The sequence below is a fragment of the Solanum lycopersicum genome, chromosome 4 (assembly GCF_036512215.1).
Source record: "Solanum lycopersicum chromosome 4, SLM_r2.1".
Taxonomy (NCBI): Eukaryota; Viridiplantae; Streptophyta; class Magnoliopsida; order Solanales; family Solanaceae; genus Solanum; species Solanum lycopersicum.
Genome location: NC_090803.1, coordinates 67390552 through 67407264, shown reverse-complemented (window position 1 = coordinate 67407264; position 16713 = coordinate 67390552). Strand labels below are relative to the sequence as shown.

At 31.5% G+C, this 16713-nt stretch overlaps 2 protein-coding genes across 3 annotated transcripts; one reads left to right on the top strand and one right to left on the bottom strand.

Annotated features, from left to right (window-relative positions):
* Positions 1-1198: 1198 nt before the first annotated feature.
* Positions 1199-6933, top strand: LOC101265819 (endoplasmin homolog). The gene is made up of 15 exons (XM_004238320.5): positions 1199-1638; positions 2135-2255; positions 2346-2499; positions 2579-2659; positions 2761-2872; positions 2955-3081; positions 3166-3304; positions 4046-4163; positions 4455-4654; positions 4758-4973; positions 5080-5245; positions 5326-5467; positions 5555-5705; positions 5947-6348; positions 6434-6933. The coding sequence occupies exons 1-15, from the start codon at positions 1572-1574 to the stop codon at positions 6674-6676; spliced, it is 2439 nt and encodes an 812-aa protein (XP_004238368.1). The 5' UTR covers positions 1199-1571; the 3' UTR covers positions 6677-6933.
* Positions 6934-8869: 1936 nt separating this feature from the next.
* LOC101265537 (thaumatin-like protein 1) lies at positions 8870-11720 on the bottom strand. Of its 2 annotated transcripts, XM_004238319.4 has the most exons (4): positions 11551-11720; positions 11025-11330; positions 10564-10933; positions 8870-9374 (listed from the first exon to the last, which is right to left on the bottom strand). In XM_004238319.4, the coding sequence occupies exons 1-4, from the start codon at positions 11618-11620 to the stop codon at positions 9143-9145; spliced, it is 978 nt and encodes a 325-aa protein (XP_004238367.1). In that variant the 5' UTR covers positions 11621-11720; the 3' UTR covers positions 8870-9142. The 2 variants fall into 2 exon arrangements, with proteins under 2 accessions (XP_004238367.1, XP_025886673.1); XM_026030888.2 differs by lacking the exon at positions 8870-9374 and having other exon boundaries at positions 10560-10933.
* Positions 11721-16713: the final 4993 nt, after the last annotated feature.

Sequence of the window (16713 nt, the reverse complement as noted above, 5' to 3'; positions counted from 1 at the left end):
AAACCAAATAAATCAGAAAAACCGAATCAAACCGACAATAACCAAACCGATGGTTATTTTTTCGTTTAATTTGATTTGGTTTTAGAAATTAAAAAACCCAGTTAAATTGATTTAATTTTGATTTTAATCAATATCCGATCCAAACCGAACTACAAACACTCCTAAGTATAGTTGTTTCTCTTCTGTCTTCGTTATCATCAAAAATTAGTTTGCATACGAATATTTGGTTATGTAAAAATGCAAGTAAATTACTAAAGAGAGTTATTCATCGAAAAACTACGTAAATAGACATACATCTAACATCAATATCATGTATAGTAATTTAATCTCTATTTTTGAACAACTAAAAATATTATTACTTTTAATAGTTTATATGATTCTTATATAATAAAGATATCAAATATGCCTAATCATTAAGTATGTATCAAATACATAGACAAAAACGTTAGATACATAAAAGAATAGTTTAGATACATATAATGAACAGACAGAATACACAAAAATTCAAACTTTTAAATATTTTTTTAGGAGCCATAGATACTCCAAATATGTTATGTTATATGCGTGATTCCTCATATTTAAATACACTTAATTATATAAATTTAATTAGTTTACATGTATTTCAGTTACACTTTTTATTTCAATACAATTAATTATATGTATTTGAGCTACATGTATCTATATGTTTATTTGATGTACGAAAAATGATAGGCTTGTAATATTGCATACTCACATAAAAAAAATGATTAATTACTAAACTCGTAAAATTTATGTTATCCAAATTTTAATAAATCCATTGCCTATGTATATGGATCAAAATTTTTTTATATGTATTCATACTAAAAAAAAAAGGTAATTAATAGATTTTAACAAGTGAAATATCTCACTTTACTACTCTTAATTATATTTATTCTTGATCTTTTTTTCAAGAAAATAGTCAACGATGAAAATAATTAACACATGTCATTCAATTCAATAAAGCTACAATTTTATTTTATTTTTGAAACTCTAAAGTAATCAGCAACCACTTAACAATATCTAATTCACAATTTCTGCCCTTGTATTCACACTTTGAAATGAACATTCGATAAATATTTTAATATGATATAACTTGTAAATCACATAAAATAAAATATAAATTGTACTAGATAATTTCCACAAAAGCTATAAATTTAAAATGATAAAAAAAGTTAGGATTACATAGGTCAATGTGAAAGCGAAAATAATAAACGTAGGATTTGGGGTCGCCCTTCAAGTCTTCCTTTGAAGCTTTGGAAATTTCCAGGTTATCCACGTCTGCTGAAGTAAGAAGAACCAATTAAAATCCGCCACGTAATCACAAACTCTACCATACCCGTCCGATCATCCACGCTGGCAACATTGCTCCAATCAGAGCGTAAGATCTCGTGGTGGTACTTGACACATCATTCCAGGGCCCCACCTACTGAAGCTCACTATATAAACACTCTCCGGATATGAAGCATAACTCCAGATCAACACTCTACTTTGAACGCTGCTTGTAAAATCATCGGCCGGCGACCTCTAAAGTTGAAATTCCGGTGACGGAGACAATGAGGAAGTGGAAGATCCCGTTCGTCCTGTTTCTGTTATGCCTGATTTACCTTGTTCCAGATCAAGGTGAGTTAGGATTTATATCTTCCTTAATTTAAGCTTTCTGATGTATTTTATGCTCGTATGAACTTCATTGTCGAAGATTAGGGCTTTTTCCATATGTCGGACATTTCGCCAGTGTCGGATGATTTAATTTTATGTTGCGAGTAGATATATCGCGTTGAGATCTTACGGAACTCTACTGCAATAACTGCAATTTTTGTCGTGAAAATGCTTATAATATGACTTTCCTTAAGAATCATGTGAATTTTTAATTCAATTGCCGAGATTCTGTGTGTTGAGTAGTCACATCGAGTAGAGATCTTAAGGAGTATTATAGATGCTTAGATGAATGTTGCTAGATCCAGTACTCCATGAGTAGATTGTACTGGATTTCATAGTTTTAGCTGTTTCAGTTTAACAATTTTGTGAGGCTTTTATTGATCTGGTGCTGCTTGATATTTGGTACAACATACTACTTGTGTGATTTGCTTACATAGAAGTGTGTGGTTGTACTTGATAGGTCGAAAGATACAGGCAAATGCAGAAGCTGATTCTGATGCACCAGTAGATCCACCAAAGGTTGAGGAGAAGTTTGGTGCTGTTCCTAATGGTTTATCGACTGATTCTGATGTGGCTAAGAGGTTAGTGAACTGCTTTTAATTCATTTCATCTGTTTACTGTGGTTTCATTTGTTCATTCAATATTAAGTACTGTGTTATTACGTGATTTAGGGAAGCTGAGTCTATGTCAAGGAAAACTCTCCGAGCTAGTGCGGAGAAGTTTGAGTTCCAGGCTGAGGTCTCTCGTCTTATGGACATCCTTATCAACTCTCTCTACAGTAACAAGGACATCTTTTTGAGGGAGCTGATTTCCAATGCTTCTGATGTAAGTGTGCATTTTGGTGTCTGTTCTTCCACATCATTGGTAGAAGTTCTGTTCTGAAATTATTTGCTGTTTGATTCAGGCACTGGACAAGATTAGGTTCCTTGCACTCACTGACAAGGAGGTTCTTGGTGAGGGTGATAATACTAAGCTTGAGATTCAGGTTAGTGATTTGTATCATATTGAATTACTAAATATCTGTTGGTTATGCATTGAGAGTTTCTTTTTGAGCTCCTTTAATTGTGGCTATTTCATGGATTGCAGATTAAACTTGATAAAGAAAAGAAAATTCTTTCCATTCGCGACAGAGGTGTTGGAATGACCAAGGAGGATCTAAGAAAGAATTTGGGAACCATAGCTAAATCTGGAACTTCAGGTACTTTCTTATTCTTGACTTCATGTTCACCTAGTTGTCTTCAGATTGTGGACATCTATTTACAGTTATTATTGCTATACAGCTTTTGTCGAGAAGATGCAGACAAGTGGTGACCTTAACCTGATTGGACAATTTGGTGTTGGGTTTTACTCTGTGTATCTTGTGGCTGACTATGTTGAAGTCATCAGCAAGCACAATGACGACAAACAGTATGTTGGAGTGAATGCATTTATTTTCTTTTTGATTGAAAGTTACTGGTGATGTAATACTTGCCTGTTAATATCTATGTACAGATATGTCTGGGAATCAAAGGCAGATGGGGCATTTGCCATTTCTGAAGATACATGGAATGAACCTCTTGGCCGTGGAACTGAAATTAGACTGCATCTAAGAGATGAAGCAGGGGAATATTTGGATGAGCTCAAACTAAAGGTGAGTAGACAGAGATGCATACTGAAGTAAAATTTCTCCATATATTGTTAACGAATGGGTACATGTCATAGTTTTCATCTTTTATGAGTCATCACTCATCAATAACCCCCTTATTATCTTTTGTGATGGCTCTTGTATCAGGAATAGTAGGTCATGAATTTATATACTGCTGTAATAATTGGATATAAATAATCTTGACTTTGACATGACTTAAAATATATCTCTTCTATTGGTCCTCTTTTAACATCTGAACATAGAGTTTTAAATTTTTTTCCGGCAACAACTCAACCAAACTGTATTCTGCTACTACTAACACTTGATCATTTTTGTCAAGTTTAACAAAAGCGCATAGTCTAACAATATAGCAAGGGGTCAGTCATGCTCCTTAAGTTTTGGGTCATGATGAGTAAATGGAAAAGCTTATGGCTGATGGTAAATTTTCATTTTTTGAATTGAACAGAAGTACCTTAATACTTTGGGATGTTTCTGTTTTTGAATTTTCTATTTGTGCTGTTGTATCTTGGAGTTATGACACAATTAGCCCCTTCTAGACGGAGAAAAAGAACCCTGGTTTCTGTTGCCATCACCCTCTATTAGATTCATTCATAAATTTATGGGCAATAACTTTAGCTTTCTTGCTGTGAAATTGGTCTATGTTATTGCTGTTCTAACTTTGGGAGTTTACTCCTGTTTTGAGTTTCGACTCTTGAAGTGGATTAATCTACTATGCTATGATTTTAGGAATTGGTCAAGAAATATTCTGAATTCATCAACTTCCCTATAAATTTATGGGCAAGCAAAGAGGTTGAGAAGGAAGTTCCTGCTGATGAGGACGAGTCAGTTGATGAAGAGGAAACATGTATGTATGATTCTCCTATCTTGACTTGCCAAGTATTGTTTGTGTTATTTATAAAAGAAGTGTTGTTTCAGAGTTAATCTCAGTCTGAATGTAGTATACTTGTTGAATGAGCTATTCCATCCTTCTTTTTCTTTCTGTATGGAGAAGAGTGGGGCGAGGACTGGTGAAAACTGACAAAGTAAACATAATAAGAGTAGGAAAGGAAGAAGAAAAGTCTGCTGCCTCATTTCCCATCTTCTTTACCTTTTCTTCTCTGTCAGTGGTCTTATCGTCTGTCAATGTTGTGAACAGCTGAAAGCACTTCCTCTGAGGAAGAGGGAGAAGAAGAAGATGCAGAGAAGGCCGAAGATGAGAAGAAGCCTAAAACTAAGACAGTGAAGGAAACCACATATGAGTGGGAGCTTTTAAATGACATGAAAGCTATATGGCTTCGAAGCCCAAAGGAAGTTACAGATGAAGAATATAATAAGTTCTATCACTCTCTGGCAAAGGTAATGTTCATATATTTCCTTCTAATGCAAATGTGGTTCAAGACTTGTAAGTTTCTTGACCATTGTTTTCCATATGCTGAAAATCTATTTGTTATTTTACCAGGACTTCAGTGAAGATAAACCCATGGCGTGGAGTCACTTCAATGCTGAAGGTGATGTAGAGTTCAAGGCTGTTCTATTCATCCCTCCTAAAGCCCCTCATGATTTGTATGAGAGCTACTACAACACAAAGCAATCCAACTTGAAGTTATATGTCAGACGGGTTTTCATCTCAGATGAATTTAATGAATTGTTGCCCAAGTACTTGAATTTCCTAATGGTAATTTTAGTTCATCTAATACTTCACTGGCATTATAACAAAATATCCTGATCTATTTAAACTTATATCTGAATTTTAACACTGATTGTGGTGACACTTATGCCAGGGTCTTGTTGATTCTGACACCTTACCCCTCAATGTCTCAAGAGAAATGCTTCAGCAGCACAGCAGTTTGAAGACAATTAAGAAAAAACTCATCCGTAAGGCCCTTGACATGATCCGCAAACTTGCCGAAGAGGATCCAGATGAAACTAATGACAAGGAGAAGAGAGGTCTAATTCATATTCCTAAATTTGAAATTGTCTTATTAACTAAAAAGTATCTAATCTCATTCTTGGGTATGACACTACAGATGTTGAAGAGTCCAGTGATGAAAATGAGAAGAAAGGTCAATATGCCAAATTCTGGAATGAATTTGGAAAGTCGATTAAGCTTGGTATTATAGAAGACGCAACTAACAGAAACCGCTTAGCTAAACTTCTTCGATTTGAGACGTATGCTCTCTTCTTTTCCTTCAGTCTTTTACTTGATCGATTTGTTTTCAGTTATTAATTTGTTTCGTTTAATGTGCACTATTACAGAACCAAATCAGATGGTAAATTAACTTCACTTGACCAATACATCTCAAGAATGAAATCAAGTCAAAAGGATATCTTCTACATCACCGGTGCCAGCAAAGAACAGTTGGAGAAATCTCCCTTCCTTGAAAGACTTAATAAGAAAGACTATGAGGTATGACTTCAATTTCAATTTAAACGATTAAATCTGAATTCCTTTTTGTGCCACTTTTGGGTTACAAAATTATTAGTTTTATCATAATTTTAGAGAACTATTTGTAAATGTTTTTCTTCATCATCGAATTCTCATATATATACATTCATAATTGAATTTTCATATATATATATATATATATATATACATAAAATCTAGCCATGAAAACTCGTTCTCTAATTTGCCTTCTCTCACTTTCTAGGTTATATTCTTCACCGATCCAGTAGATGAATACCTCATGCAATATCTTATGGACTATGAAGACAAAAAGTTCCAGAATGTGTCTAAAGAGGGATTAAAGCTTAAGGATTCGAAAACCAAAGAGCTCAAGGAGTCATTCAAGGGGCTAACTAAGTGGTGGAAGAATACTCTTGCTAGTGACAACGTTGAAGATGTCAAGATAAGCAGCCGTTTGGCCGACACCCCTTGTGTTGTGGTAACATCAAAATACGGATGGAGTGCATATATGGAGAAAATAATGCATTCACAAACCCTGTCAGATGCAAGCAAGCAAGCATACATGCGTGGTAAAAGGGTGCTTGAAATCAATCCTAGGCACCCAATTATCAAGGCACTTCGGGAGAGAGTAGTAACAGACCCAGAGGTATGTCGTGTAGCCATGCTCTATCTTTTGTCAAATTCTAACTTACTTGGGAGTTTCATGGAGTTCATATTTTGTTGCTTTACAGGACGAGAGTGTGAAGTTGACAGCAAAACTTATATACCAAACAGCTTTAATGGAGAGTGGCTTCGATCTGAGTGATCCAAAGGATTTTGCCTCCCACATCTACAGCTCAGTAAAGAGCAGTCTAAACATTAGCCCTGATGCAACAGTTGAGGAAGAAGAAGACGAAGCTGAAGAACCTGAGACTGAAACCAAGGCAGAAGAGGAGTCTGCATCGGATGAGTCTGAACTCAAGGATGAGCTATAGATAGTGTCCTAAGATATGTTCCTTTTTCCCGGAAACAACACGTTGTTGTGGTATGTTTCTCAACACGTGAAGAATGTAGGAATAGTTTAGTTCATAGTCTTAAACTTAAAAAGAATTTTGTCAGTCTTGCATTTTCGTTGTTTTAGTGTATGAGTTTGTCGTTCCGTGTAACAAATCTGGAAGGTCTTGTTTTTTCCTAATTGGAACTGGTAAAAGCTCTAGTTTTTCTAAGGAAATCAACTTTTGACGTGTTGCAATTGTTTTTCTTTCTAAATTTTACTGGAAAAATAAGTAGTGCTTGAGCATGATTTGATAGTGTCAAATCAAAAAAATTTTATGATTAAAATGAATCAGACAACTCGTATTAATTATACTAAATATACAGCATATATTCAATCATATTGATAAATTAGTTGAACGAGCCCGCGAGCCGTATATCAACTTTCCTGATGGTCCTGTCATTCGACGAGGCGTCAAGTTCGGCTCATTGCTTCTGGGCATGAACGGTTGGGCCGATATATGTGGTGTGAAGGAAAATGGGCCTTGGGGGTTCTTCACTATTGTGTGGCTGGCTGATTTACACAAATAGCCCTTTTGAGTTATCATTAATATTTGTTTTGTTCGTACGATAAATGTTACTACAAACATAGCTCTTGGAAGGTAATTCTTTCGAACTATATAAATTTCGGGTTGAACGACGTGCATTAGAGATTATGATTGTCAGACAAGATATCTTTCTTCTCGTTGAGAGTGTAGCATTGTAAACTTTTATTCTTTGGATGACATCTGACAAGACTAAGATATACAATATCTTCGAGAATTTGATATTGTAATGGATTATATATTTTGTTAAATTATCATATGATAAAATAATAGATAGAGGTATCTAATTTGGTATTAACTTTGACATTCTCGTAAGTTTTTCTCAAAATGGATCTTATATGGTCTAAAAAATTGTCAAGCTGCGCACTTAATTAATTAGCCAATTGTTCCTCTTTTGTTATATAAATTATACGTATAAAATTACAAAGGAATTATTACAGTAAAACAATAGATCAAATCCCTTTGTTAAAGTAAAAGAAAGAGCCGTATGTTGTTAGTCCAAAAGTTTGTCTTGCTTTTTTTGCTTAGGTAAAATTAATATTTTAACAAAATAATTTTAAAGCTTAATCCAATAATTCTATACGTAATAAAGCTTTAAGTAGATGCTGGGAATTGAAGAAGTTTGATTGGTGATGCTATAAATTTAAGAAGAAAATGACACCGAAAGTGAAAAAAAAGTGTATTTCTTAGTGCATCGCTCATCAATTTAGAGCTGGACGCTTGGATCTTTTTTTCTGCTTCCTTTTTATATTTTCTCTACTTTTTTATTCAATTATTTTACTAGTGTCTCACCCTTTTATTTTTTGAGACTTCTTTTTTAGTAATTTAAATAGAGTTGACTCGAAGACTTTGATTCTTAGATTTTTCACTTATTTGAATTAGTTTATTCATATCTCAATTAGTTTTACAGATACTTACTAAGCAATGATCAAAGCAAGAAGCATCCAAGATCAAACCAAAGCTCTCAAATGATGGGTAGAAGTGTATTTAGTATACATTACCAACTAGTAGTTAGTTGGAAATTATATGTCATTAGATAGCATCTTCTTCTATGATTAACAAACTATAATCACAATTCACAACTAATCACAGTTTAAATAGATATATAAAAATTCAATCGATTCAACATTATTAAAGTAAATAGGTAGTGTATTATCTTATTTTATATCAGTAATTGTTCGATTTCAACGAGTTGGTAACTAAGATAGACAAACAAAGGGATAACTCGTGAGTATCAACTATTGTGCTCAAGTAAAGAAAAATGCTTAAGTACTTTCTCTCATTTTAGTGAAACAATTCTCAATGTTTACGGTACTCTCTCGTTTTATAATAAGTGTTATTTTTAATTTGAATGCACGTAACTAAAAATTGTTCATTCTCAAAAAGTAAATACATATTTTTACTAACTCATTCGTAATAGGTTTTCCGTTATGTAGATTTTTAAAATTTAAATTAAAAGAATAAATCCAATGTCTTTTAGAAGTGAAACATCATTTATCTTTCAAAATAAGATAAAATAAATAAAAACACCAATTTATTATTAAACAAAGCGAGTACAAAATTAAAGAAAATTAGGGAAAGCTAAGAACGTAAAATTCAATAAAGTTCTCTCCTTTTCTGAATCTTACAAATGTTCATAGATGTTTTCTTAAAAATAAAAAGTAGTACAAAAGCAAATGTGAACACTGAAATAATATTTACTACTTCAAAAAATTGCAAATTAAAATCTCTATACATGTGAAACCTATAAAAATGTGCTTTACATGAAGAAAAAAAAATCATCAGCCTTTTTTTTTTCTTGATCTCCTTCAAATGTGAATATCTCAAAGTCACCATGAAATATAGAAATTAAATCGGAAAAAATTAAAATATTAATAAAAGGTGAAGAAATAAAAAGATAAATAATGCAATTTTTAAGTGAAAATTAGAAAATTTTGTTTGTGATGAGTCCCCTGTCATAAAATCTGGTAACCATGAACTGCCAAATGGAAATGGATCCTCCGCTGGACTGGTACCCGACCCGGATCCGCCATTTCCGATCGAAAATCCCTTTCCGTTGCCGTTCAATGGCGAAGAATCTCTCGAAGATTTTTGACTGCAATCAAATATATAAAGTCGTATGAGGTTTAAATCTTACTTTAAAAGAATGTCATCTATAATAAATAATAATAATTCATATTGTCCAAATTTATTGCATGAAACTCACGTTGTTAACATGCAATAATACATTAATTTGACATTTTTATATTTAAACAATAATAACATAGTTGATGTAATTTTACAAGTAAATCTGTATACAAGATGGAGTGCACTCAGCATTTCACCTACCACGTAACTTATGAGGATAAAAAAATTGTTTTCGATAGATTACTGTTTGATAGTTAATACATATATGACATCGAAAACTTGTATAAAAAAGCTTTCCAGTCGTTTGATGTGATGTAACACTAACAAGTTTATCCAGTTAAAAGGATAAAGTGTAAATGGACATTTGAGGGGAAAAAAATAATCAAAAGAAGCTATACTATTTCATTTGTTCTACGGAAGAAAAAGGTTGGAAAAAAAAGAAGACAAAATGTTCAAGATAAGATAACAAAATGAAGCCACTAAAAGATTCTATATATTAGAAATTGCCAACTAATACTTACTCTTATATTCTTTAATACTCTCACTAATATTCTATTAATTTTCTTAATTAAAAAGTAACAACTAATCTAACAACCTCGAATGTCACTAATCACTCATCTTAAATAGTTGTCCACCTCAAAAAATATATAACATATGAATATTTGTCAGAAATTTATAAATATTTTTGACCGAACACTCAATAAACTAATTAACTTTAAATTTTTTGAATGAATTTGTGTAACTTGACTAGCAGATAACGTCGTAGTCAATAAAATACCTGACACTAATTATAATTTAAATTGTCTTTTCAACATAATAAAAAGATAATATTATTTTACACTTCATCAAGACGAAGATCAAAAGGTACAACTTGAAATATGCTCTAAAGTAGTACAGTAATATCTACTCAGCCTTGTGCTACAATGAGCTAAAAGCTAGTTAGGAAAAAAAAAGTGTTTCCAATTAAAAAAAAAAAAAGCAATTTTGATTCAGAATAACACGTCATTATTACATACTTTTATTACTTTATGAATAAATCAACGGACAGCGACGATGATAAAAAAAAATTATAAAAAATTGTAATAAAGTCGCAGAATAAAAATCTGAATAATAATATTACGATAAAAAGGATATTTTTAATTTATTAATATTTTTACCTTGTTAATGAAGGACAGAATGTTATCGTATAATCAGCTCCTGTACACGTAAATGTACTCGTAGGATCATCGTATGCGTAGCTATACGATTTTGGGCACGCGTTTTTAAACATCGCCGAGTAACTTGACGGCTTACAGGTGGAAGGTGAACCGTACGCGCCGCTGCAACAATATTCCGGCGTACCAAATGCTTCACATGCACTTTTGCATGCTTGCCCGTCCCCGACCCGTAACTCATTCGGGCACATTCGGTTCAAATCCTTCACACAACCCGTCGTATCGCATGAACCCGACCCGCCAACCGCTTGGATTGCCATTGGTAAATTGTATCCGTCAACTAAACTAATATCGTAGAAATCTTGCTTTACACCTGTTGAAAATATAATTTAAATTTTACTATGATTTTTTTTACGTACTTGCATGATCGTTTTTGAATGAGATGATCGTATAATTCAATGTACCTGAGAAAATCGTGAATTCCGCGAGGGTGGCTGGGGGAGTTGCTCCGGCGCCATTGCATTCTATTTGGTTTGATCTACAATCGCCGGTGGCACAATTTCCTTGACCGGTGTTGGGATCGAAATTACAACCGGTTCGACCCCAGATCCGACCCGACCATTGTTGTGGAGGTTGGAATACCCGTGAATCACCCGGGGCAAGTATGAACCCGGTACTATCCAGTTTATCACTACCTGCATTGGCTAATATTCCGGGCCATACGTTGTAATCACATCTGTTTATTAAATTAAAAGTAGTACCATCAATTCCTGAGGAAAAAAATAATCCAAATTAGACGTACAGTGTAGTTCTACAAATACGATTATTCTCCTAGTTCTACAAATACGATTATCTAAGGAGGATAGAGTATAAACAGATTAACCTTACTCCTATCTCGTAGAAGTAGATGTTATTTTTGAAATCATCAATAATATGATGATTATATGAAACGCGGTATATATATAATTAAGTTTAAAATATTGCACGTACCTTTGTTGTTGGAGAAGAAAATGAAGATGAAAAGAATGAAGGAAGAAGAAACTGATAATTTTGAGGACATTATATATGGAGAAAAATATTGAATGGTGAGAAACTATTAAGTGATATATTTATATTTTGTGTAGGTGTTTTTGTTTAGAGAGAGAAAGGGAGTTTATGAGATGATCATAAAAGGCTATAAATAGAAGAAGAGTGATGGGGATTGGTGTTGGGTGTGTTAATAGTTAGTTGTAGTACTACTATTAATTAATTTCCATAAAATAAACAAGTAATCAACTATTGCATGCTTCTTTTGGTTGGGGGGCGGGCTATTTTGTTTCGTTTCTGATATCCGTATTAAAGCTTGATCTTTCATTTGAGGAAATTAAATACTCTCTATCAAAGAGAATTTATATCTAATATTCGCAATCAAAATTTCTATTTAAAAAAGAATAACTTAATCTACTAATATCATATCATTTGATGACGGTAAAGGAGTTTTTGGTTATGTGAATTATCAGAATGAGAAAGAAAACACTCTTAGCAGTTAAAAGGGTGGAAAATGAAAGAGTGCAAATGTGGAATATTATTGTATTGGAATGTATATTATGTTATGTTTTAATTAGTCAGTAGAATCATTTTTTTCTTCATTTATTAGATCACTAAAAGAATATTTATAAACAAGTTCTCTTAAAATATAAAATTCATAATCGTGAAGAAAAATTAAAATAAGTTATCTACTAGAATGGTTAAAAGTATTCCGTTATACATAACTTAAAATGGAATATATAATTAGACCTCGCTGGTAGAGCTATAGTGACTACATTATTATTATTATTATTTAAAAAAATTTAATGAAAAAAAATCAAGGATATGCCTACTTTTGGACTTCCATATAATCCTTCTACTCTATATACTTTCCTATTCCATTTCTTAATAATTTTGGATGAATTTTTTTTGTAGAATTTATGAAAATCTATCACTAGATATTTGTGTAACTGGTCCAACTTAAGTAAAGTTATGTGTAGTAACTTTTATAGTAGGCTAAATCACATTGGTTAATTACTCACTTTTTGCAACCAAAGCAACGTCAGCAGACAAAAAAAAAATTACAAACCAAAATTTTTATAGATCATTATCACACTTTGACATAAAGTTTTCATTATGTGAACCAAAGCTTTTATTAGTTAACAAAGAAAAAAAGATGACCTAAGGTTTTCAAGATTTTGTTGCTTTAGCCCAAAGGGTCCTAAAAAGGCTTTGGTAGAAAAAATAATTAGTTGCTCTTATGCCTAAGAGATTTTTATGTACCATTAAAGCTCTGGAGATAGAGTTTCTTACAGTAGAAAATATATTCCTCTTAACGTGTGACTTATCGATGCAAATTCAAAATTAGTTGGGTCTAAAGACGGAGATGAAGCATCGAGTAGAAAACAGAAGAAGAGATCTTTATATATCATCAAAGGTTAGAGCTTTGAATTTGAAGCTTTTTATAATAAAATACACATGTGAGACTTATCTATGCAAATTTATATTAATCGAGACTCAAAATAGATATCCAACACTAATAGAGAAAAAGAAGAAATTTTCATGCAAGTGTACAATGATCTCTACAAATTAAATATAAGATTTGGAATAATATTGTGCTTCAAGTAGAAGGGTAGTAATAATGTGAAAGGGTAAAGTTTACTTAATTCTGTTAGTGTGAAAAAATAATATATTTTTACTTTAATGTGATATTATCTTTTACAAAGAGCTAAACTACAATAAAAATATTATGAAATTAGAAATTCGACATAATTTAATAATTTTAACTAAAATATTATATTTGTATTAATCATAAGCTTAATCAGAATTTTAATTATCAACCATAGTTAGATTATTCCTTCAAATCATATGAATTTACAGAGTCCGTACAATAAAATCTTAAAAGTGTATCACAAGATGGGAATCATAATTATAAAAATTTGAAAGTTCTGAATAAAAAGATTTTCAAGATTCCATGTTTGGCCAATTATATGGAGACCAACAGACCAATTCCTGTTAATTAAACACTTGTCTATTTTTAAAAATATTCCATTTAGTAGTGTTTGATTCTTGATGTTTCTATTAATGTTTGATTATATTTGAATCCATTTTAAAAGATTAAATATAAAGATAAAATATTTTCTAACAAAAAAAAGGCATTATACTTGAGACTCAAATTCAAAAATATAATATTATAAGGATAAAGAAGTATATAATTTTCCACCATAAACTGTCTAATTTTCCAATTTCCACCTAACAAAAGTTGAAGAATTGTATATATTTTTTTTGTATAAAAGAATCATGAAATAAAAACATGTCCAATTTTTTTTTAAATGGAATTGGATTCTCAGTTATTTAAAACTAATCAAAAAGCCCAAGTATAAATTATGTAGAATCTCAGCCTAATGTACGTTAAAATTCCAAATTGAATGAATATTTCATTAACCAAACCGTTAATTATAACTAAATTATATATGAACTACGACTGTCCGGTGAATCTTAGTATTTTAATTGATTCACTATTTGAATTCTCTCTTTGTTGGTGAGGATTCGACTTTCCACATTGTAATACTCTTTCTAATATCTATATATGACTTCTCGGTATCATATTTCTCATTTACCCCCTTTATGAGATGATTTATTGGCATAAAAAATATCAATAACTCAATTTCGACCTGAAATTTTGATATTTCTTAATTTTCTTTCTTCTAGTTAGTCAAAGTGAATTACGTAAATTAGGGTAAGAGAGTAATATATTTCATAATTCTTTAATTCATAGTAGTCTAAGCACTAAAACTTGGAATATTATTACTTTTTAATCCGTAATTTCTTACATTTTCTTTCTATTGGTAGTAGTGTAGTGGAAATAAGGCTAGAAAAAGAATTGTATAATAAATAAACAATTCATTTTCTTAATTTGATCCTTTGAAAAGTAATGGGCCCTTGGGAAGAAAGAAAATGTAATGGGCCCAACATGTCCATTGGGCAAGCATCAATACTTATGTCATTTTGGGTCCTTACCAATCTCTACTTAAGAGGTCTCAAGTCAAATATGCAACTTTATAAAATAATAAATGCTACTTTAGGACTTTATTAATTACAAAGATATTGCACTATATATCCATGTTATTTCAGGGAAACATCTAAAGTAAAATAAATTAAGTACCTAAAAAGAAGGCCAAATACATAGCATGTCCCTAAAGTTGTTTGCGCTTTTCCCCCAGGTACCTCAACTAATCAAGATTCCTATTAAATACTTTAATCCTCTATAATTTGATCCTTTTAAATATTCTTGGCTGATGTGGAGCCAAACGTGATCTTACGTCCTTTAAGCGCGTGCAGGCTCTTTAAAAGCGCTGATGTGGATCTTGAACCACCCACCGACGATCTTCTTCCCCCTTTTGACCCTAATTCTCCCATTCTTCCATTATTTCTCCTCTTTTGTTTCTCTTCATCATTATTTCTCCAAAATCGTCTGCAATCTTCGATGATTCCTTCAACAAAACACTCGAAATCACTTTAAAATCTAAAAATTTTTGCTGTAAAAGTCATTGAAAGGGAGAGATTCTTAGGGTTTTCTCGTTTAGAAACGGGTTAGAAGTGATTTGGGGGGAAATTAATTTTTAGGTTTGATGACTTCATATATGGCACTGAAGTGTAATTGGGTTGGAGTGTATTGGTCAAAATTTCCACGTGGGGAAGGTTCATCTCACGCGCCTAATTACCAAAAATAATTTATTAAAATTTGGCTCCACATCAGCCAAGAAATATTTAAAAGGATCAAATTATATGGGGTTAAAAGATTTAATAGGAATCTTGGTTAGTTGAGATACATGAGGGAAAAACGCGAACAACTTTAGGGACCTGCGTATGTATGTGGCCTAAAAAAGAAAGAAAGGTAAAAGAAAAAAACACCAGCATTTGCATATATAGCATAAACTTCATTTATTAAATCACGTGATTATGAAAATTGCATTAGTTTAATTTATATCGAATGTGAGTAAGTTTTTGCCTGAAGGGTTGAAATGCATAATTATCTTATCTACAATGTTAAATACGGAAAATGAGATATGAGAATCAGAGGCAGAGTCAATGTTTTTGATAGGAATTCGACTGAATCAAGTAATCTTATGTTCAAAGACTTTATAGGTAGAAGTTCATTAAATACGTATAAATTTTTTATTTAGAATTTGATAAATTTAAAAAATTTAAAATTTATAAATTTAAAACTCTGATTTCACTTCTGATGAAATAATATATACACATAAGCTAATCTATTTTAAACATCGAAAAAAATCTCAATTAATACCATTTTTATACTTATAATAATAAAAAATTACGATAAATATTTTGAATCGAGACCTAACAATTGACGGCAGGTCCAAGTTAGTATAATGCTGTCGTGGATTGCACTTTGACAAGAATGGACCCACACGATCAAATTGGTCATTTAGAGGCTGGAGAATTCTTTAGGAAAAGAAAAAGATATTAAGGTGAAATTAATTAATATAATTAATTAAGGACACAACTACAATGTGAATGTAACTTTATAATTAGATCAATCTTGGTAGTCATCAACCACAAAAATAAGTACAACTTGTTTTTACGATAAGAATAGGACTACTTTTATTACTTTAATTTAATGTAGAAAAAATAACGTATTTTGTGTTTTAAGTTTTCATATAAAAATACTAACGCTTATTTATAATTTCGTGTGAAGTCAATATTGATATATAATTTTTTTAAAAAATAGATTAATATTTTACTCATTAATTATTCAAAAAATAACTTTAATATGAATACAAAAATTTATAGTAGATATAATATAAACTTATAAATATCTAGTATCCTCACTAGACATATGGATGACAAGTTACACTAATCATGTAAACTTTTATGTAACTTTGGTGAAGTTAGATTTATTTTTTTATCGTATGGAATACCAAATATTGGATAGTTAAGCAAAAAATTATAACTAAGTGTCTCTTTTTAAGACTAAAGTTAGTTGTTTATGGAGCAATCCACTACAACAAATATGATCATTAACTACATTTAATTCTTAATTATAATTAAATATGTATTTTTAACGGCAATTGACACTCTTTGTATATGTCTCTAAAGTCTTTAACAATATTGGTTCTAATGATA